Source organism: Ascaphus truei, chromosome 4 (genome assembly GCF_040206685.1).
Source record: "Ascaphus truei isolate aAscTru1 chromosome 4, aAscTru1.hap1, whole genome shotgun sequence".
Classification (NCBI taxonomy): domain Eukaryota; kingdom Metazoa; phylum Chordata; class Amphibia; order Anura; family Ascaphidae; genus Ascaphus; species Ascaphus truei.
The window spans coordinates 55,012,814-55,035,500 of record NC_134486.1 but is presented as its reverse complement, the minus strand read 5'-3'; the positions used below and the strand labels follow the sequence as shown (position 1 = coordinate 55,035,500).

Here is a 22,687-nt window from a genome sequence, read left to right as displayed (position 1 = left end):
GAATGACATAATTTTTTAATTTAAAAAGTCTGTTCTGCATAAATGCACATTTGTAAATAACACAGATGGATAGTTACCAAACTTCTGAACGATTGTACACATTTCAAATCAGAACAAAGCTTAATCTGCCCCTATTCCAGTATTCAGTTACAGTAAGTGTGTCAGAGTGTTATACTGCACCTTTTATGAACCAAAAATGGAGTTCCTTATTGATGTAATACTGTGTATAAAGCTCTTGGAACCCGCAGGTTTCTTTTTTGAATAATGTACTCCGCTGAATGTCAGGACCGCTAGAACCTTGCTCTAAAGTGCTTTAGTTTTCAGTTGTTTTGTTGTTGTCTGGTTTATTGCTATCTGGTTTCTCACTATAAACTAGCTGTATATGGCAGTTTATGTTCTAAAGATGGATCATATACAGGATGGGAGATGTATGAGATATGTACTTACTGTAGGAGTTTTATTAGTAACTTTACACGTGGTTTATCCCTTTTTGGGTTCATTTTTGGCAATAAGTTGCAAGCCCCTACACCTATGAATATATTCTCTAATTTAGCAGTAAATAAACACATTTGAAATTATATTTCCCAGGTAAATCACGTGAACCACATAATAAAAGACATAAAATAATTGAAAGTGTATTGTATTTGCAAACTAAGTCAGTGCTAAGAATCTTACAAATATGGTCTAAATATTTAACGAGTTAATTGTTAAAACTGTAATACACTGACTTTAGAAATATAGTAATCCAAAAGTGCATAACAGGAGTCATTAATCTTCATGGGGCTAAGTAAGCTTCAACTGCTAGTTTTATTTAAAAAAAATAATTCTTATGCATGCCATTCAAATAAAACCTAAAGTGTTGTCCATGCAGATAAATAAGAACAATACAGAAATTTATGTAATTCTGTTTATTATATATTCTTTATTGCACTCTGTGCCTTACTCAAAATGTATCAATGTAATTGGCTTCCTCAGAAAGATCCAACTAAAGTGAACATTTTTATTTATTGTGTGTCCTATGAAAAACAAATAAATGTTTCCCTTTTTGATCATATCCTGTGAAAATCACTCTCTAAAATATATATATTGTCGTCCGCTTCTAGCTGTTTGGATAGTGGTGGCATCATAAATACTTGTCAAAAACACATAGTAAAAAGTGGGAACTGGTGATTTTCCTTTAGATTCAAGTTTCTACAAATAGTCTTTTCACAAAATAAATGAAGTTGGTACTGGAGATGGTAAAAATTCTCCAAAGTATTAAGTAATCAGAAAACATTAACAGTTTACAAGAGTGTGAATTACGTTTACTTTTCTGGTTCTCTTTGAAAAATGTGCCAATCATACTTTTAACCCATTAAATACATCACTGCCTTTAGTTCACGTTTGTCCTAGATGGGACTGTCTCTTTAAATGGCTTCAGCATTTATTTATTTCAACATTTATATAACGCCCTTATCCAGTACACTGTACAGAAGTTAGTAAAACAATGGTGGGGTTACATATGGAACATATTATGTGATGAGCATAGAGTAATTGTTAAGATGTCTTTGTGGTGGGCAGGGTGGGAAGATTATGGTCAGGTTATGGGTTAGGGGCATTGAGAGTTTGCTTGGTTGGTGGGAAGGGGTTGGGGTCAGTTCTTTGGATTTAGTCTTGTCAGTGGCATGGTGATGGGTCTGACCGTGGGGACAGTGGAGGCGATTGGATGGGTGAGGTAGGTGATTTTGAAGGGTTTTGGAGAGACTTTAGGAAGGTTTAGGAAGATGTGAGGGTAGGGGAGATTATGGGTGTTGGGGGGAAAGGTAGGGTGAGGGATGGGGATGGGATAGAAGGAGGTTACATAGTTACATAGTAGATGAGGTTGATAAAAAAAAGTCAATCAATTTCAACCTATTAACAGGGGATCATGGAATGCGATGGAGAAGAGATGAGTTTTGAGTTGGCTTTTGAAGATAGTTAGGGAGGGGACAGATTGGATGTGGTACGGAAGCTTGTTCCAGTGGAAGGGGGCGATTAAGGCAAATAATCGGAATCAAGGGGATAGTTGGGGGGGAGGGAGTGAGAGTTGTGGCTGTCAGGGAGTGACAACGATGGGAAGGGGTGTAGCATGAGACAAGTGCTGTAATGTAATGGGGAAGGGGGGTACCAAGACCATGGAGAGATTTATAGACCAGGATGAGGGATTTGAAGAGGGGATGTTGTTGGATAGGTAGCCAGTTGAGTTGGGAGATGAGAGGAGTGCGTGTGCAGAGCGGGGGAGATTGAGAAGTGTACGGGCTGCAGCATTTTGGATTTGTTGAAGGGGTATGGAGGAATAGAGGTGGAGACCGAGGAGGAGGGGGTTACAGTAGTCAAGAAATTATACAGCATGAAAATAATTTGAACACACTTTTGATTCATCATTTATAAATAGAAGAGATGTGAGTGGGAGCTAAGAGGTTGACCTAAGGTTTGGGAGTTTGGCCCCTTGCAGGCGCACTTACGAGAACACCCTCCTACTATCTCTGTACATTCTTCCTACTTGCCAATTAGATTGTAAGATCTTCAGGGCAGCGACCCCTTTTCCTAAATGTCACCTTTACAGTATGTCTGAAGCACTTCTTCGTATTATTAGTTATTTACATAATTATGGCACGTATATTACTGCTGTGAAGCACTATGTACATTAATGGTGCTATATAAATAAAGATATGTGTGTATGTATATCTAGAATGCACATTGACAAAACATGTTCTCTTCTTACTAATTGGACCTATTCTCTCATTTTGGATGAATACTAACTTCCTTGAGCCAAGTATAAACACCATGCTTTATTATTTCCACCACTTGATTTTGAAAACATCATTTTTTTGACATGGTGGTTCCTTTCCTGACTACGTCACTCTCTTTGAGCTTGCTGTGAGCCATCCAGATAATTATCAAGACTGAAGTTAGCTTGCTTTTCACCATAAGATCACATTATATACAATGTTGTAGAGAACTACTGTACAAAGCTTCATAATAGAGTAGATAGAGGTCATGTCAAAACTGAAATTCATGAAATGGTTACACATTCAAGTGAATGGGCCATATGGTGTCTTATGGCTTAGCAACATTTAGTAAATATGGCCTTTAATGCCCACATAAATCTCAACATCAGACATGCAAATCTTATAAGGCTGTATATTAAAATGAAAAAAAGGCCTCCCAGTCTCACTGCTTCTATAATTTATTCAGATTTAATTTCTAGTCTCTCTACTGAAAAAAAAAATATTTTTCATCTGTGGAATCAGAAATGTTAAAACTTTGGTGGACTTAAAATATGAAATAAGAATGTGCTTATGCTTACTTCCCCTAAAAATGCTTAAGAGTTGATCTGTTACTTAAAATATATTATTATAATTGCATTACATATGTTTTTCTTGTTAAACCTGTGTTTTATGTAAATTAGGTATTAAATATCTAAATGTAGTGCACATTATAACAACATATACATGCCACTATATTTGGTCATCTTTAGCAGTAATAAGTTACATATTAAAATGCATGTAGATTAAAACTCCTAAAACAAATATTGGCTGAAGGGCAAGGCAGGTAATGTGTGAATAAACCCATCTTCAAGTGCATGATACCATTTAATTTCTAACATTTTTGCAGGATAGGAAAAAATAGCTAGAAACGACATTATTTTGTGCTGTAGTCACATCTTGCAATGCTTTGCCTGGTCCATGTAGTTGAAGTGTTTTACAAAAAGGTTGTGGCATTGAGCAGGTACACAAACAATCATGCTGTACTTCAACCACTGCCGATCCCTCCCATTTACACAGAAAAATACAGTCAGTATTTTTTAAGGAATCACTTTAGTTGGCTGGGGATGACATGAAAGGATTATTAAACCATTTTTTTTAATGTATGGGGGGGGGGGGGTATTTGACTATGTAAAAAACACAATGCAAGGGGCTACAGTTTAGGGGATTAAATAAGACAGAAGGCAACCAAAAACTTTCAATATCTTAGTTTTACTTTTACAAATACATTGTTATCAAAGGAAAATACTCAAGAAACCCTTTGATACACAATAATCTCATACTATCTTTGAAGCGGTTTCATTTATTTTACTCCCCACTGTGTTCCTTATCAGAAGGCCAAGTATAAGAAGTTTCCTAGTTTATGATTAGGAAAGAATCTGATAGATTAGAAGACTCAATTGAAGTTGGACATAATAAGTATTAAAGTATTACATGACATTAATCCTGCCATTCCATTACTCTCTCAATCATTGTGCACAGACTAATTATTCTGAAGCCAGTGTTCAGGAGAAAATAGAAACATACTTACACTGGGCTGGAGTAATCTCTTTATTGCATCAACAAGGCAGGCTCTGTACTGGTCCAGAAACAGGCTGACATTGAGAAGAGAACAGAGAACAGATTAAAATGAGTTGTACGTTTTAATGATACTAAGGTAGATAAATACATGGCTAATTGTGTATGTTTACACATTGTAAAATAAAAAATCTGCCTTCTCTGTAACTATGTCTATCAGAGAAAAAAATTATGTTTATGTGATTTATCTAGTACTAATTAAAATGATATGTTTGTGAAGGTATAACAAATATTTCCATGTGATATACAAAGCATAATCTGTTTTTTAAAACTAATTATGAACATGATGTTACATAGTTACATAGTAGATGAGGTTTAAAAAAGACATATGTCCATCAAGTTCAACCTATGAATAATGTAGACGACAGATACTTTATCCCATATCCGTACTTACAGTACATTGATCCAGAGTAAAACAAATAAAAAACCTCAGTGATATATCATCTAATATCTCATAAGGGGACAAATTCATTATTTCCTGACTCCAAATAATGGCAATCAGATTACTTCCTGGATCAACATCCTTCCCGAGTTTACTTATTTATTATGTCACTGTATACCTATCCTTTCAAAAAAGATGTCCAACCTTTTTTTGAAGATATCTATTGTATCTGCCATCACAGTCTCACGTTTTAAATGCCCTTACTGTAAAGAACCCTTTCCATTGTTGCTGGTGAAATCTCCTTTCCTCCCACCTTAAGGGCTGACCCTGTGTTGTTTGTACTGCCCTTGGGATGAATAGTTGTTTTTAAAGCATGTATTGTATTGTCCCCGAATATATTACTATATAGTTATCATATCTCCTTTTAGACGCCTCTTTCTAATTTAAACAAATATAATTTAGCTAGCCTCTCCTCATAAATCCGATTTCCATCCCCTTTAATTTGGTGGCTCTTCTCTGCACTTTTTCTACTTCCATAATGTCTTTTTTTTTTTTGTTCCCAGACAAATGTTCCATACATATATATGTGTATATTTAGGACCCTGTAATTACATAAAAGCATGCAGGAAATGTGTTATGCCTAGAAATTGGGTGTTAGCCTTTAAATAATTCCCTATTTAATGCAAGACAGTAACCCCCTATTGTAGGAAAACAAACTGAGTATGGGTAATCTGGGTTTTTATGTTTTGTTAGTTAGTTGAAAATGCACTAGTAATAAAAATGGTCACATGAATACATCTAACAAGAAAAAAACAAAAAAAGTATAAAAGCGCCGAATGGGTTGTTATTTAAATATGGGCACTGGAGCAAAAGAAAAAAGAAAAAAATCACAAAAACAAAAAAGGCATGTGACATGAACCAGTCCGGTGCAAATGAGTGTTTGCTGATGTTACATTAAAATATAAATGGAATTAAAGTAATCACAACCCGATGGTGGGTGCAGCTTCTGATAATAGGGAACCCCCAGTCCCTAGTGTGGGCGTAACAACAAGAAAGAAAAAAGTGAGAAGCGCAGACAGTGGGGGTTGTGATTAAACTAAAATTCTTTATTAAATAAACTAGTCCCAGGAAAACCCCTCCAGGACAACAATGTGAAATCAATACATAAATAGTAATTTAAAAGTAGTGCTGATGGAATGGATATGCGGTACCAGTTAATCAGTCTCCAGGGGATTGAAAACGGGAATTGCCCGATAGACAGTCTTGGTCCTTTAGATAGTGCACTGCCCGGGCAGGTATTGGTGAAGAGGGGTACCCCAGGGTTGAGACAGTATTGGAAAAGCTCACCCTTTAAATACTGCAGATCCTTGGCGGTCCTGCTGTCCCTCAGATCACGGAAACCGCTCCGGTGCACACAGCATGGATGTGCTGTAACTCGCGATACCACGCAGCCCTCCGGGTGTCCGGGTCTAATGTCACTTCCGGCTGTGACGCACAGACCCTTCCCGGTAGTCTCTGGGCTCCGTCTTTCAGCGCTCCACCTCCTGATGGTACAGTGACCACACAGACAGCGCGGCAAGTGGTATTAGCCGCTTCCTTCAGACGCACTGTTTAGCCAGCAAACACTCTATTTGCTCCTCCTCCTACTCCTTTTGGTGAAACGCGTAGGAGGAGGAGCAAATAGAGTGTTTGCTGGCTAAACAGTGCGTCTGAAGGAAGCGGCTAATACCACTTGCCGCGCTGTCTGTGTGGTCACTGTACCATCAGGAGGTGGAGCGCTGAAAGACGGAGCCCAGAGACTACCGGGAAGGGTCTGTGCGTCACAGCCGGAAGTGACATTAGACCCGGACACCCGGAGGGCTGCGTGGTATCGCGAGTTACAGCACATCCATGCTGTGTGCACCGGAGCGGTTTCCGTGATCTGAGGGACAGCAGGACCGCCAAGGATCTGCAGTATTTAAAGGGTGAGCTTTTCCAATACTGTCTCAACCCTGGGGTACCCCTCTTCACCAATACCTGCCCGGGCAGTGCACTATCTAAAGGACCAAGACTGTCTATCGGGCAATTCCCGTTTTCAATCCCATGGAGACTGATTAACTGGTACCGCATATCCATTCCATCAGCACTACTTTTAAATTACTATTTATGTATTGATTTCACATTGTTGTCCTAGAGGGGTTTTCCTGGGACTAGTTTATTTAATAAAGAATTTTAGTTTAATCACAACCCCCACTGTCTGCGCTTCTCACTTTTTTCTTTCTTGTTGTTACGCCCACATGAATACATCTGATTGGATAAAAACTAGATAAAAGCCCGGCTTGTTATTTAAAAATGTGATGCAAAAATGATGGGTGGCAAGCAACAATAACCCTTTCTGGTGAAGGGGTAAAAAAAACGACTGTATTTCTTGCTGGTTGTAGAATTGTTTTTTACGCAGCAACCTGCTTAGATATTGATATATATATATATATATATATATATATATACTGCCCCAAAATACTTATATACAATGTACAGTATTTGTATGCAATAGGAGGAGGGTATACAAATAAATCAAATTATAACTGATTGCAATGAAGCTATAGATTAACTCTCTGATTTATGAATAAGGCTAAGTGTAAAAGTAGATTACATACTGTACAGTACTAAGACATGAATGATTCTAAGAAGATTTGTGCCACTATAGAAACATGTCTGGATGATGGGCATTATCTTGTTTTTCATTATAAATGGTTTCCATACAAAGATCTCATCAGGAAGTGCAGAGAAAGATTGAAAAGAGGAGGCAACTCTCAGCTAAATCCTTAGTTTGAGAGGTATGTGCAGTAAAATAACACCCAAGGAAACCTAGCAATATCCACAGCAGGCAAATTGGATGAACGACTCAGAAGTAATTCAAGAAGCCACAGTACAGCTGCTCAACAACAATGCCAAGGTGAAAGATGTCATCCCCGGAAAATAGTTAAGGATTTTGCTACGAGGTCATAATACGGCTTATTCTAGATCTATGAAGGGTCATGACTTCCTACACTAATGCTTATGTATTGGTGAAGGCTTACTGTTCTAAAGTAAATTAATGTGTTCTTTAGGGAATTTTATATATATATATATATATATATATATATATATATATAAAATTGTACAATTATTTATTGGAATATTACCATATTTCTATGGCACTTCTTTGTTTTAAATTCAAATTATTTTAATGTAAACTATATGTTTTTTATTATAAGACTTTTTTATTTAGAAAAAAACTTTAAGTTTTTCATTATTATAAAAAAATAAATATATATATATATATATATATATATATGTATGCATAAGTGCATATATATGTATAAGTGCTTTGTGCTGGGTGATAATGGTGAAAGGAGGGGTTGCAGACCTGTCTACGACATGCAAATGAGCATACAGTTATATTTCCATTTGCTATATGCTTTGATGTGGAGGGTTTTTGTCACTTTTTTACTCACCATAACTTAACTATATATATATATATATATATTTATATATATATATATACAAAAAGAAGACAGAGAGCGGGGGGATTAAAAACACTTACAAAGTATAAGTGAATAACAAGCAATTTGTGACAAAATTATCACCACCGATGCAGGAACCGTCCCGTGACGTGTTGTCAGTCCAACTGGAACCTTTGAGCAATGCACCCGACAGCGTCCGTCCTTAGCGCGATCAAATGAAGTCTTCCACGCAGTGTGGCATCGGAGTTGGCCTCAATACAGCTCCTACACGCTCCGGCCGTAAAGCATGTAGGCAACGTGATGACGTAATGTCGTAAAGTATGTCCCTGACACGTTTCGTCACAATAATGCAACTTTATCAAGGACGCTAAGGACGGACGCTGTCGGGTGCATTGCTCAAAGGTTCCAGTTGGACTGACAACACGTCACGGGACGGTTCCTGCATCGGTGGTGATAATTTTGTCACAAATTGCTTGTTATTCACTTATACTTTGTAAGTGTTTTTAATCCCCCCACCAACCCCTTCCCATCATTAAATGTACAGGATCACACTATGGGGCGTGCGCTCTCTGTCTTCTTTTTGTATCTATAGATTCTGCCTTGGAAGTGGTTCTTCCATTTGAGAGCTGGCGTGGACCCTTGGATTCTGTATTATTTCCTGTATTACCGATCAGGACTCATTTTGGGGTTTGGACATTTACACATGGACTGTTTATTATTTTATCATTTATTTTAATGTATATATAATAGAGTGTATATTTTAGTTTGTCAGTATTAACTTTATATTTAACACTCATTATAGGATTGTTTTGTATTTTGAATTTAGCACTTTGAAAGGGTTTATTATTTTTTTCACTGGTTTATGAGTGGCGCTACTTTATTCACTTCTTCTTGGGCTATATATATATATATATATATATATATATATATATATATATATATAAAAATAAATATAAAAGATATTACCGTTATTGCGAGAGGTAAATAAAGACAGCACTCCAAGAATCCAAAAAAGGTGTATTCAGCATGTAGTATATAGACGCCCAATCTGACGTTTCGATCGCGAAGTGGGACCTTTCTCAATGGGGTTGCAAAGACAAACTGACAAACAACGATTTATATACCTTCACCAATGTGTACATAAACACCTGTACCTGATTGCTTGATACAGAGAAGCCAGCGAAAATCAGTTAGATCTGCTCCGGTGTGTGCGCTGCCATCTTGTGGGAGGTACATACATCTGTGTTTACTGAATCTATCAGCTGTAGTCACGCCACTAAAAGCATCCCTGTCACCTAGGTAACCCTGACACGCATGTGTATTCGAATCAACGAGCTTATTCCCCAATTCTATCAGGTAATCAATTAGATCTGCTCCTCCGCAGGTTTATCATCTTATTGGGGGTCCATACAGTCCGTGTTTGACTGAATCTATCAGGTGCACCTGACTCACGCATCTAGAGCGTCCCGGTCACCTAGGTGATCATGACACGCATATGTATTTGAATCCACAGGCTTGTTTCTCAAATCAGCTGTCCTGACCCACGAAGCTAGAACGTTCCGGTCACCAAAGCAATCTGGACGCACATGCGCAAAATAATTTATGGACTTATACCCAAGTCATGATATCTACACAATGTTACAGGCTTCTTTTAAACCAACATCTGTGAGGATAAGGAGTGAAGAAACAGAAGGAAACATAAATCAAACATAGATAGAATATAAAAACAATTAACCCACAAATGAGGTACAGTATAGTCATGCAGTGTCTGGTGAATAGCCAAAATAGAAAAAACGCAGGACATATATATATGCAAGAGAGAAAGAGAGGACCCCGCATCCACAAGACATGTAAACACAGCTAAATACCAACACTGGAAAAATCCAAACTACAATGATGTGTCGGTGGTGCTATAAGGGCAGTATAATAGATTGAGAGAGAGAAAAAGGCCCTAAATAAAGCACTCTAGTATTTGTATCAGTACAAATCACATAAAGTTTATTAAATGTATTGTCACAGAACAAAAATGGTTAAAACAAAGCACAGAAATGTTTAAAATACAGCATGGATCCCCTGTTCATTACAAAGCTAAACAACTCCCTCAATGAAGATGCCCAAAATACACTCAGATAGTATTCTGAAACACCTGACAAAATATACCTGGTGTGACACCCAACAGACTAAATAGTCACGGCTAGGGCTATGTGATCATCTGCAAAAGGTCTGATATGCCTACTAACACCCTGCAGTGTAGGGTTTGTCTAGGCGACAAAAAGTAGCAGTTAAGTGACAGCAGAGATACACAGATTAAAGCCTGCAAAGCACATATAAGCCTATAGCTAGAAAGAGTGATACATCACCTATGGTCAGGTACAGTGTGGTCGGTACATTCAAGGGGGAACAAGGAGGGATGTTAGAGCATAGTAATGTGACCCAGAGAGGGGACAAACCAGGGGATCCTGCCTGCTGGACCTGCTCCTACGCGTTTCGGCACACAGCCTTCTACTGGGAGTGTGTATCTCTGCTGTCACTTAACTGCTACTTTTTGTCGCCTAGACAAACCCTACACTGCAGGGGTTAGTAGGCATATCAGACCTTTTGCAGATGATCACATAGCCCTAGCCGTGACTATTTAGTCTGTTGGGTGTCACACCAGGTATATTTTGTCAGGTGTTTCAGAATACTATCTGAGTGTATTTTGGGCATCTTCATTGAGGGAGTTGTTTAGCTTTGTAATGAACAGGGGATCCATGCTGTATTTTAAACATTTCTGTGCTTTGTTTTAACCATTTTTGTTCTGTGACAATACATTTAATAAACTTTATGTGATTTGTACTGATACAAATACTAGAGTGCTTTATTTAGGGCCTTTTTCTCTCTCTCAATATATATATATATATATATATATATATATATATACTGGCGGCGGATACGGACACCAACTGGCTGGATAAGATGCAGAACACGGTTGATGCCTACAGGGCAAATCTGATTAAATTTAAAAAAGAGAAGCTCCGGCAGGTCACGGCGGATTACAAGGAGCGGAACGTCTACCGATGGCTCTTGGGGCTGGGTGAGACGAAGGGCAGCAGAAGCGGTCCACAGCGACGGTACCAGTCCCGGTCTAGGCGTGGTGATGCTGCCAAGATGGGCTACACGACCAGTGACACAGATGCATCGGATGCCCCGGACAACGCCTCTATGGAGCCTTTTTTAGGTCCGGGTGATGGCGGTCGAGCAAGAACACTCCCGCATGGCACAACGCGTGCAGACCCACCAGGAGAGGGGGCAGGAGATCGGCGGTATCCCGTGCGCGAAGGAAAAGCGACAAGGGGCACCAAGCCAGCGAGACGGTGATCTACAATCTATCGGACCATTCACTGACACCGGCAGAAGTAAGCATCTTACAGAAAGGCCTATCATTCGTGCCGACCCACATGCAAGATTCCTTTGACTGGGAGGTCGATATGTACAGATTGCATAGACAATTGAGGTTGAAGGACTTCTTTTCTAAGAACAACAATACTGACTATTCTGGAGATACTACCCCCAATCCATTTAAGACCAGGAGCACCTTTGATCCGCACTCGCTGAACCCAAACATAGCTGCATTTATGAATTTGGTTACCAAAGACACACGAAAATTTTTGAAGAACCACAAGACCAGCTTCTTCAATATATCGAGAGACGAGCGAGCAGCCCTGAAAATGTTACGGGATAATAAAGAGATCATGGTGAGAGCAGCGGACAAAGGTGGTGGGATTGTTGTATTAAACTACCAATACTACAAACAGGAGATTGAGCAACAGCTTGCAGTTGTGCATCATTATAGACGCCTCCCTGGGGATCCGACGACGGCTTACAAGAAGGAGATTGATGGCATCATTCGAGTTGGCTTCAACAACGCCTGGATCACGGAAGAAACCAGCAAATTCCTGACCCAGGACTACCCCGTGATGCCAGTACTATACACTCTCCCCAAAGTGCATAAATCTATAGTTGCACCACCAGGCAGACCTATCATCTCGGCCCGTGGGTCGTTGTGCCATCCCCTTTCACAATTTGTGGACTTTTATTTGCAGCCGTTGGTGGTCAGAATGGGTTCATATATCAGGGACACCACGGATTTCATTGAGCAGCTCAGTCATCTTTCCGTTGACACATCAGATTGCATTCTTGCCACGCTAGATGTGTCTAGTCTGTATACCAACATTCCCCATGCAGAGGGCCTAGAAGCAGTACGTACCAAATTGGAAGAATTTGTAGTTGAGCAAGGTCCGCCAGTTGAGTTTCTCATGCTGCTCATTGAAGTCATCCTCCATAAAAATTTCTTTAAATTTGAAAAACATTATTATTTACAACTAACTGGTACGGCCATGGGCTCCAATATGGCACCGTCTTATGCAAATCTCTTTATGGATTTGTATGAACGGATGCACATATTGACTGACACTACGCATGGACGGCATATCGCCAAGTACCTCCGCTATATTGACGACATCTTTATTCTGTGGACAGGCAGTGAGGATGAGCTGCTGGCGTTTGTTTCTGTCTTAAACAACATTCCCTCTACAATCCGGTTTATCCTTAACCACAGCAATCAGGAAATTGCCTTTCTGGACACCATAGTGTACAAAATTGGTGGTACGTTGGCCACCAGATTATACCGGAAGAGCACCGATAAGAACTCCCTTCTATGTGCAGCCAGTCACCATCCTGTACCGCTAAAGAGGGGTCTCCCATACTCCCAACTTCTCAGAGTGAAGAGAATCACCACCGATCCAGAGGAATCAAAAAGGGCCCTTGCCCAAATGGCCGCACGCTTTCGGGAAAGGGGCTACTCGGCCAAGGATATTGACTTTGCCCTGCAGAAGGTTGGACAAATTGACAGGAGCGAGTTATTGATACCATCATCAGGCAGACCGGTTAGCAATAGGCTTAATATAGTTAGTACGTTTAGTACTGCTACAAATAGCATTAAGCGCTGTATTCGGTATAATTGGCGCATCTTGGAGAGTGATGATAGGATTGGTGCATGTGCTAGAGAACCACCCCTATTTTGTTTTCGTCGGGGACCAAGCATTGGTGATATGGTTACTGGGTCTGGTCCAACAGACAAATATGCTACATCCACCTCCTGGTTAGCCAAAAAACCTGGATCGTACCGCTGTCATGGCTGCACTAATTGCCATTACATGCAGCTGGGCCCTAGTTACAATCACCCGCATAGTGGTACACCGATCAAAATCAAACAACCACTGAACTGTGAATCAAAATTTGTGGTGTATTTCATTAGGTGTCCTTGTGGATTGCTTTACATCGGGAAGACAGTTAGGATGCTGAAAGAGCGTATGGCTATGCACAGAGTGATGCTACTGAAGAAGACCTGAAGTGCCTACCTGTGGCTAGGCATTTCAAAGAAAAGAGACACACATTGGCTACACTCCCATGTATGCCTATTCTGCAGGTTCCAGTTCCCCCCCGTGGGGCTGATAGGGGCAAGACTTTGTTAAAACATGAAGCTAGGCTTATATATGAACTCCGGACTATGACACCTGGTGGCCTTAATGAGGAGCTTAAACTTAGCTGCTTTCTATAGATGTTTTTTTTAATATGACTAAGTTCTGAATTATGCCTTATGTATATATGTCGCTAATACTCTGTTGTATCACTCCCTTTGCACACCTTCACCTCCTTTGTCTATATTTGTAGTGGTGGTGTTATGCGCGTCTTGTGCTCCGGTCCTATATCGGTCCCCCTGTGGCTTACTTTAATGCTCTGTGCCCCCTTTCCTGTCTGATCACAGCTGTCGGTGTGTTGGGCATTGCGTTCTGATGCAGTTTTCAAGACTGCGCATGCGTGATCTGCGTTGCCGGCGTCCTCTGTTGCCAGGGAGACTATGTGAGGCGTCTGCACACTGTTGTGGTGCGTGGCGCGTGGCGCGTACTCCTGACTGGCACTCCGGTGGGCAGTGTGTGGTGCTCTACTGCGCATGCGCGGCGCGTGACGCTCCTCCGCACGGACACTAGACACCGAGACAAGCGTCTCAGGGCGAATTTCCCTGATAGCAAAAGTGCCTGCTCTCTATCTATGGCGATTCATATTATATGGCCTTACAGGTAATGGGGGAGGGGACACGGAGCACAGCTATGTTGAATACCATGTCTGATTGCATGTGGGTGATTGGTTCCCTTTGTTTGCACTTTACTATGGGTGGGGGTATATATGTTTGGTCACTTGCACTTGTGGGTTGCACGGCCCTGAGGAAGGTCTCTCTGTGAGACCGAAACGTCGGCTTACGTGTGTTTTATGTCGTGAATACATACTTTTGGATTAACCCCGTGCAGTTTGCTGTCTCTTTACTGGTCCCCGGATTGGTTCGTATGTTTTTTATATATATATATATATATATATATATATATATATATATATATATATATATTTCTATTCTGGCTATTCACCAGGCACTGCATGACTATACCTCATTTGTGGGTTAATTTTTTTTATATTCTATGCATGTTTGATTTAGGTTTCCTTCTGTTTCTTCACTCCTTATTCTCACATACTGTATGTTGGTTTAAGAGAAGCCCGTAACATTGGGTAGATATCATGACTTGGGGTATAAGTCCGTAAAAAAATTGCGTATGTGTGTCCAGGTTGGTTTGGTGACCGGGACGCTCTAGTTGTGTGAGTCAGGACATCTGATTTGGGGAATAAGCCCGTGGATTCAAATATGCATGCATGTAATGATCACCTAGGTGACCGGGATGTTCTAGATGCGTGAGTCAGGTACAGCTGATAGATTCAGTCAAACACGTAGTGTATGGACCCCCAGTAAGATGACTTACCCACGACAGAGCAGATCTAACTGATTACCTGATTCGAATACGCATGCGCATCAGGGTTACCTAGGTGACAGGGATGCTTTAGCCACGCGAGTCGAGTACAGCTGAAAGATTCAGTCAACACAGATTGTATGTACCTCTCACAAGATGGCGGCACGGCACCGGAGTGGATCTAACTGATTTTCACGGGCTTCTCGGTATCACACAATCAGGTACAGGTGTTTATGTACACATTGGTGAAGGTATATAAATCATTGGTTGTCTGTTTGTCTTTGCACCACCCTTGAGAAAGGTCCCACTTCACGATCGAAATGTCGGATTGGGCGTCTATATGCTACATGCTGAATACACCTTTTTTGGGATTCTTGGACTGAGTGCTGTCTTTATTTAACTCTCGCAAGAACGGTAATGTCTTTTACATTATCCTTATAGGACAAGCACTATTACTCTATACTGGTACTTGGAGTGCCAGCTACAGGCTTTGTTTATATAACGCTAGGGAAGCCACGCTGCCAACAGAGTCTGTCAATAGATCATCACCGGCAACCCGACTGAAGTGAAGGGTTGATACAACTGATAAGCGATTTGTAATCATTTGTCTTGTAAGGGCAACGTGTTGGTTCTCATATAAGTGTAGCGGGGTCCCCTAGCTACTATTCTACCCAATGGGCTGGCAGTAAACCCTGGTATTAACAGGTTGACAGTAGTTGGTATGGGGTTTTCACCTTTGGTACTGCACTTGAGTGACAGCAGAGGGTGGCACATCCGTTTGCAGCTGGGACAACGGGTGCCCTCCTTCTGGCTGTACTTAAGGGCAGGACCGCCCTAAATTTGGAGATTATTCCATCCCCCTGAGGAAGGAAGGTTACACGTCTGGGAGTCTGAGATTGGGGCCTTCCCATGTGCTCTTCCCTGTGGGTAGGAGTGAGTGGGATTGTACCTCTGCCTATGCTACGGAGGAGGGGAAGAGCTAGGACGGCTGTGGGTGCCCTTGGCCTGTAGTGGCAGTCCAGGGACCATCTCCAGTGATAACTGCGAGTGAAAAGACTGTAACCGGCAGAAGACTGCTGAGTAGCTGTGTATTACTGCAACAACTGTAGTAATAAACCGTTCCTGTTTGCAATATGGCTCTGGCCTGGTGTGCGATCTAACTTGGGGGCGAGTACAAGTTCTACTGTGGGAGATCATATCCATACATTTCTGGAGCCTACAGCAGATGGAGGTGCTGCACTGCTAAGTATTATGTGTGGTATGAACCCCAGAAGCCTGTTCCTGTATCCCAAAGTCATTGCGGACAACTCAGTCCTCTTGTTACCAGCAGGTATGTACCACACACACCCTGTAATGGCCCCTATCTGCGATTGGGTGGGGGAAACACCATAACATTTGGAGGCGCTGCTGAGATATGTAGCAAGACAGGCTTATAGCGAAACAAAGCTGGAAGTAACGAGATACGCTTCCAGAGCAAGTACTAAATGAAAAGGGAAGCTAGCTGCAGTCAGGAGGAGCAGAAACCTCGCAAAGACAACCTAGATGGCCCTATCGGGTGAATGGTATGGAGACACAAAGGCTATTGCTGTTCTAAGTTGCCCTAAGGCGGGTAGTCGAGATACCTAGAAGGGGGGTGTATCTGGAAGCCCCAGGAGCCAGTGAGGGGTCTGCGATACCAGCAGCCTAGAAGGGGCAGCGTAAGGGTACTGCATAGGGAAGAAGCCCAGAGTACTACTAGCCAGTAGCCAGACTATAGAACCACAAAGTGCTTGAAATGGACTGTAATTGTGTGCAGCGAATCGATATGGAGCTTTGCTAGCCTGGGGTACAACCTACTCTTGGTAGACTGCTAATCTATATGCCACAGAGACCACACAAAATAAGTTCCTGCCAAAACCACGCAGACCGCATGGTTCAGTTGCAAACTGAAGAAACCAGTGTTGCGAGAATGTTGTGGAGTGGCACGAAAGCCATAACCGCATCCTTTTTGTGCTGCTTCGGACTTCTAGTTCCACCAGGGGGTGCGGACCGTGAGGACATTGTGCTTATGGGTGCCTCTACAGACGACGTGCCTGCTCTTCAGATCGAGGAGCCTGTCATAACTGGCCAGGTTCAACCCGTAGGTGAACCAATTCAAAATGGCGTCGGGCCTCCCGCCGACAGCCACGAGGTTGTGCTCAGCATGGGTGCTGAATCCCGTGCTACTGGGTGCACCCTATTCCCGGGGACTTGGGATCCGCCTAAGGCGCGAAAGCCAGGACTTCACCCCAGTGATGTGATTGGCTCATCCAGGAGTCAGAGTCACGTCATGTCACTGTGGGACCCTACTCTGATCTCCACCAGAGGGAGGGGCCATGGTAACAACCAATGCTCATCGACTACCAAAGACAAGGGAGGAGTCTTAAGTGCTCGACCGCACCCTCAGTTCTTCGGAGCCAGCAGTGACAGCGGAGCTATCTTACCTGTGCTTCTGCCTCCACGCAATTTAGTCCAATCCAAAATGGCAGATTTTACTGCAGGACATGACTCCTTGCCCAGGGGATACCTAGAAGTAATAGCTGGGGATTTCACCCGCTTGATGTGTCTTTGCCCAGATTGTGCTTATCCAGCTAAAGACCTGGAGTGGGGAACCACGTGCCCTACCTGTGGTGCCAGCTACTTCCCACCCCGTGTGCCCTCGTCTACATCCTGCTTGTCTGGCGACCTGATCGACTCTGATACCGGGTCAGACGATGGAGAAGCTTCTTTCCGTACAGCGGAGGCTGGCTCAGTATCCGAGACGGTTCCACAGCCGGAGCCGATCCATGAGCAAGTCGACGGGCCTAAAGACACATCCAGCATGCACCGCAGCTCGGGACCTATGAAGCTGCACCCACCGGCGAGTGGCTCTACTTTTGTCCTTAAAGATAAGGACTTTGCCGGAGATTCCAGATGATGGCATAGCTTTGTCTACATGTCTCACATAGGAGGGATGGAGCACCAGCGGAACCTTTCGTGGGTGCCAAAACTCAGCGACTCGAACAGCAGTAGTAATGCGTCTCAAGTGTTCATCGGGATTCCAGTCTACCGTGGAGTGGTGAGGAACCACCTCCTTACTCCCAGAAGGACCGGATGGCGAGGTCTGTTGACCGATGCCTTCCGGGGTCAGCTACATCGCTGAGGACGAAAGCAGTGAGCGTGAGCGTGATTCCGTGATGCCGGAACCTGATGAGGTCCTTTCAACGGCGACCACCGGGGCGGACGAAAAATTACTGATTCCCGCTCCAGTGAGTACCGCCCCTGTTACCTTTGCTCCAAGTATGGGACCTCCAAGAGGGGTTCGTAGGCCTTTTCCTGGACGTTCAAAATCTTACAGTCCAGTTACAGTGCTACCGCTCATACATGAGACTTTGGCTGAGCACCAGTATTGTGCTATGGAAAAATCCTTTCCGCCGCCAATAGTGTCCCATATATTGCCATTATGGAGGGATCACTTCCTTGGGAAGTAGAGCAAAATAAGGACAATTTTTCTCATGTTACTATAGAGACTCTTTTGCCTGAACCAGACATGCCTGTGGATTTTAAGCGTAGGGCGAGGTGGGAAAGAAACAGGTTGAGATCTGAATTCTATTTTCAGGAATCAGTTGAAGGGAATTTAGAGTTTGAGTATAGTACTGAAGATGAGGATGTTACACTCAGTTCAGACGAGAGTGAAGGTAGTGAGCCTTAGCCCAATGAGAGAGAGTTAAGGGATTTTTCTGATATAATCATTAAGGAGGATACCCTAGCCATTGTTGTAAAGCATGTCCCTTGAGTTGAATCTGCCCCACTGTGGGTTAGTGAAATTATGGTGGAGTATCAGTCAGATTGGGGTATGCCTAATTCCGACAAAAGTGCTCAGGGATTATCCTGGAGAGATATTTCTGCGTACTTAGATTCCATGCCTGCCATTCTGCTGGGTTGTGGATGACCCTTATGTTACCAGGAATATCATTCGATGGTTGCTGTAAATACAGTGGATCATGCCATACACAGACCACCTTAACAGGGTATATTCAGTGACAGTGTCCGGTAGTACAGAGCATTAGTAGGCTATTAAAACCTGAGCACTATTATGACCAGGTTCTCCAGGTTTCGAGGAACCTAGGTTTCGAGGAACCTAGGTTCCACAGGGCAGTCAAATCAAATTGTCCTGCAAATAAACTGTAATTTATTGAAATTCACTAAAATGCATATCATGTCTCAATGTGATATTCATGCGAAAGTTATTGTTTTATTCAGGTTTCATCAGAGATTGAACCCTGAAAATTTAGGACCCAAGCGGGGTCGTTGGGAATCCACCAGAGGGAGAGTGTAGCAATGTATCCCCTGGCTACTATTCTACCCAATGGGCTGGTAGTAAACCCTGGTATTAACAGGTTGCCAGTAGTTGGTATGGGGTTTTCCCCTTCAACTTTGGTACTGCACTTGATTGACAGCAGAGGGTAGCATATCATGTTGTCGCTGGGACAACGGGGTGCCCGCCTTCTGGCTGTACTTAAGGGCAGGACTGTCCTAAATTTGGAGGTTGTTCATTCCCCCTGAGGAAGGAAGGTCACACGTCTGGGAGCCGGAGATTGGGGCATCCCCATGTGCTCTTCCCTGCAGGGAGGAGTGAGTGGGATTGTACCTCTGCCTCTGCTAGGGAGGAGGGGAAGAGCTAGGACGGCTGCGGGTGCCCTTGGCCTGTAGTGGCAGTCCAGGGACCATCTCCAGTGATAACTGCGAGTGAAAAGACTGTAACCGGCAGAAGACTGCTGAGTAGCTGTGTATTACTGCAACGACTGTAGTAATAAACCGTTCCTGTTTGCAATATACCTCCGGCCTTGTGTGTGATCTAACTGGGGGGAAGAGTACAAGTTCAACCGTGGGAGTTCGTCTCCATACATTCCTGGAGCCTACGGCAGATGGAGGTGCTGCACTGCTAAGTTTTATGTGGGGTATGAACCCCAGAAGCCTGTTCCTGTGTCCCAAAGTCATCGCGGACAACTCAGTCCTCTTGTTACCAGCAGGTATGCACCACACACACTCTGTAATGGCCCCTATCTGCGATTGGGTGGGGGAAACATTGTTACATAAGTAAAAGTTTCTATAAAGTACTTTCAGTACGGTGGTTTTTTGCGCTTGTTTTTTTTAGATATGTATATGTGTACATAGGAAATTTTGTTGAATTTCTAACTGAATAGTTCTAGACAAATGGATGTGCATTCCAGTACATTACAGCACTGAATGGGGTTAAAAATTCTCAAGGACTCAAGACCAGGTTAACAGCATTCAAATATGGCATTCAGATAAAGCTAAATATCTAATAAACTCTAAATATATGTATTTTTTTTTAAGATGAGGCAGACTGTAAAAATGAGAACATGTTATTATACTACACATCCCAATGTTTCTTTTGAAAATAATTTGGTTTCTACTACTAGCACTTGTACTCCTACCAAAGTATATTGCTGTGGTGTTACTCTTGCTGATGTGGGTGGGGTATGATGCATCAAAATCTATTGGCTGCAAAACTTGTTCAAAATGTTGCAAAACTGCTGCAGATTTTCCAAAGGGAAAACATGACATATTCCTCCCAGTATTTCAGCGGACTTTGATAAATAACACCTGTGTCTTTATTACTTCTCCTCTTCAGTTAACACAATTGATAAGTTTTACCATTTATTCCTCTGCAATAAAGTATGAAATGATCATTCCTCACATTCCACAGCTAAACCTCTTACATACTGTATGAACACATAATTTCCTGTCTCAATTGTGCTTTCCTACAATGCAGTCCAACGTATTTGCATCACTGTCTTTGAGTACTCAGCTACATTTCCATTCAATCCTAGTCTATTACAATAAATCTCGAGTAAATGCCACCTCAACTTCATGTGCGTCCAATGTTTCCCTCTTTTGGTTTCTTCTGAAACATTGTGGTACACTCAACCAGAAAGGGATTCTCTTCCCTGTTCTGTTTATATTTACTGCCACTTCACGGTTGAAAGCATTTTTTGAACTTTCCTATTACTTTTCAACAGACATCCTCTATTCCCATCTTCATGTCTCAGTTGAATGCCCACCTCCATAACAGGACATACTTGAAAACGAGAGGTAACTCCCAATGTATTATTTCGTGTAAAAACATTTTTAAAATAAAATAACAAAGCTTCTGAATAGCTTTTACACTAAGGCTAACAATCTCGTCTCCCTTACATCTTTCTTTTACTCTGCTTTAGTAAATGCTGTCCTGGAACAGGATTGTGTTTTTTCTCTGTCCTCAAGCTGCCAGCACTCAGCCTAGTTGTTGCAACAATGTTGCGATCCCTTGTAGGTTTCTTGGCTTCAGCCAGTTGCCCTGGCAACCCCCTTGCCTTTTACCAGGATGGACTGCTCCCCCTCCCCTTGCCAGGTGGTATTGTTCCAGTTAATTTCCCATCACCCAGACCAGCATGCTGTTTGTTAGTACCAGCAGCCATCTTGAGCAGTCATCTCTAAAAAAAAAGAATAGAATCTAAAGTAAAAGTACACTGTGCCACTGAAAGAGAGGGTGATGATTCAAGAAAGTATCTGACAGATGCCATCCCTTGCGTAGGCTCAATGATGGTGTAAAGCAGGCCTGCACAACTCGTAAAGCGAGAAGAGCCGAATTGCTCCAAGGAAAAAAAATTGGGGCCGCACGGGTAAAATCATTATCATCATCATCTCTCCTCCAGCACCTCTCATCATCCTCATCCTCATATATCTCCCCCAGCACCCCTCATCATCATCATCCTCATATATCTCCCCCAAGCACCCCTCATCATTATCCTCATATCTCCCCCAGCACCCTTCATCATCATCCTCATATCTCCCCCAGAACCCCTCACTATCAACCTTTGCGATACTCCTCATCTATCTCTCATACCCCCACCTCTCCCCCTCACCCACACACATAATACTCCCCCTCCACATCAAACACACAATACCCCCCTGCACACCACACACATCCCACCCCCCCTGCACCTCACATCACTCTCCCCCCCTGCACCTCACATCACCCTCCCCTACACCTCCAATGACCCTCCACTGCACTTCCAATCATCCCCCCTAGACCTCAAATCACTCCCCCTGAACCTCCAATCACCCCCCCTGCACCTCCAATCACCCCCCCTGCACCTCCAATGACCCCTCTGCACCTCCAATCACCCCCTAGACCTCCAATCACCCACCCCTGCACCTCCAATCACCCTCCCCTGCACCTCCAATGACACCCCTCTGCACCTCCAATCACCCCCCTACACCTCCAATGACCCTCCCCTGCACCTCCAATCACCCCCCCTAGACCTCCAATCACCCCCCTGCACCTCTAATCACCCCCCTCCACCTCCAATGACCCCCCTGCACCAATGACCCCCCTAGAACTCCAATCACCCCCTGCACCTCCAATCACCCCCCTACACCTCCAATGACCCCTCTGCACCTCCAATCACCCCCCCTGCACCTCCAATGACCCCTCTGCACCTCCAATGACCCCCTCTGCACCTCCAATGACCCCGTGCACCTCCAATCACCCCCTACACCTCCAATCACCCCCCCCCCTGCACCTCCAATCACCCCCCCTGCACCTCCATGACC

The 22,687-nt window shown here is 42.9% G+C and overlaps 1 protein-coding gene across 1 annotated transcript in view; it reads right to left on the bottom strand.

The window, feature by feature from the left end:
- The window catches only part of CAMKMT (calmodulin-lysine N-methyltransferase), a 536,774-nt gene that overhangs the window by 40,643 nt on the left and 473,444 nt on the right, over window positions 1–22,687 (bottom strand). The window contains exon 9 of the mRNA XM_075595793.1: window positions 4,318–4,381. Within this exon, the coding sequence (XP_075451908.1) occupies window positions 4,318–4,381 (64 nt within the window). The remainder of the gene's footprint in view (window positions 1–4,317; window positions 4,382–22,687) is intronic.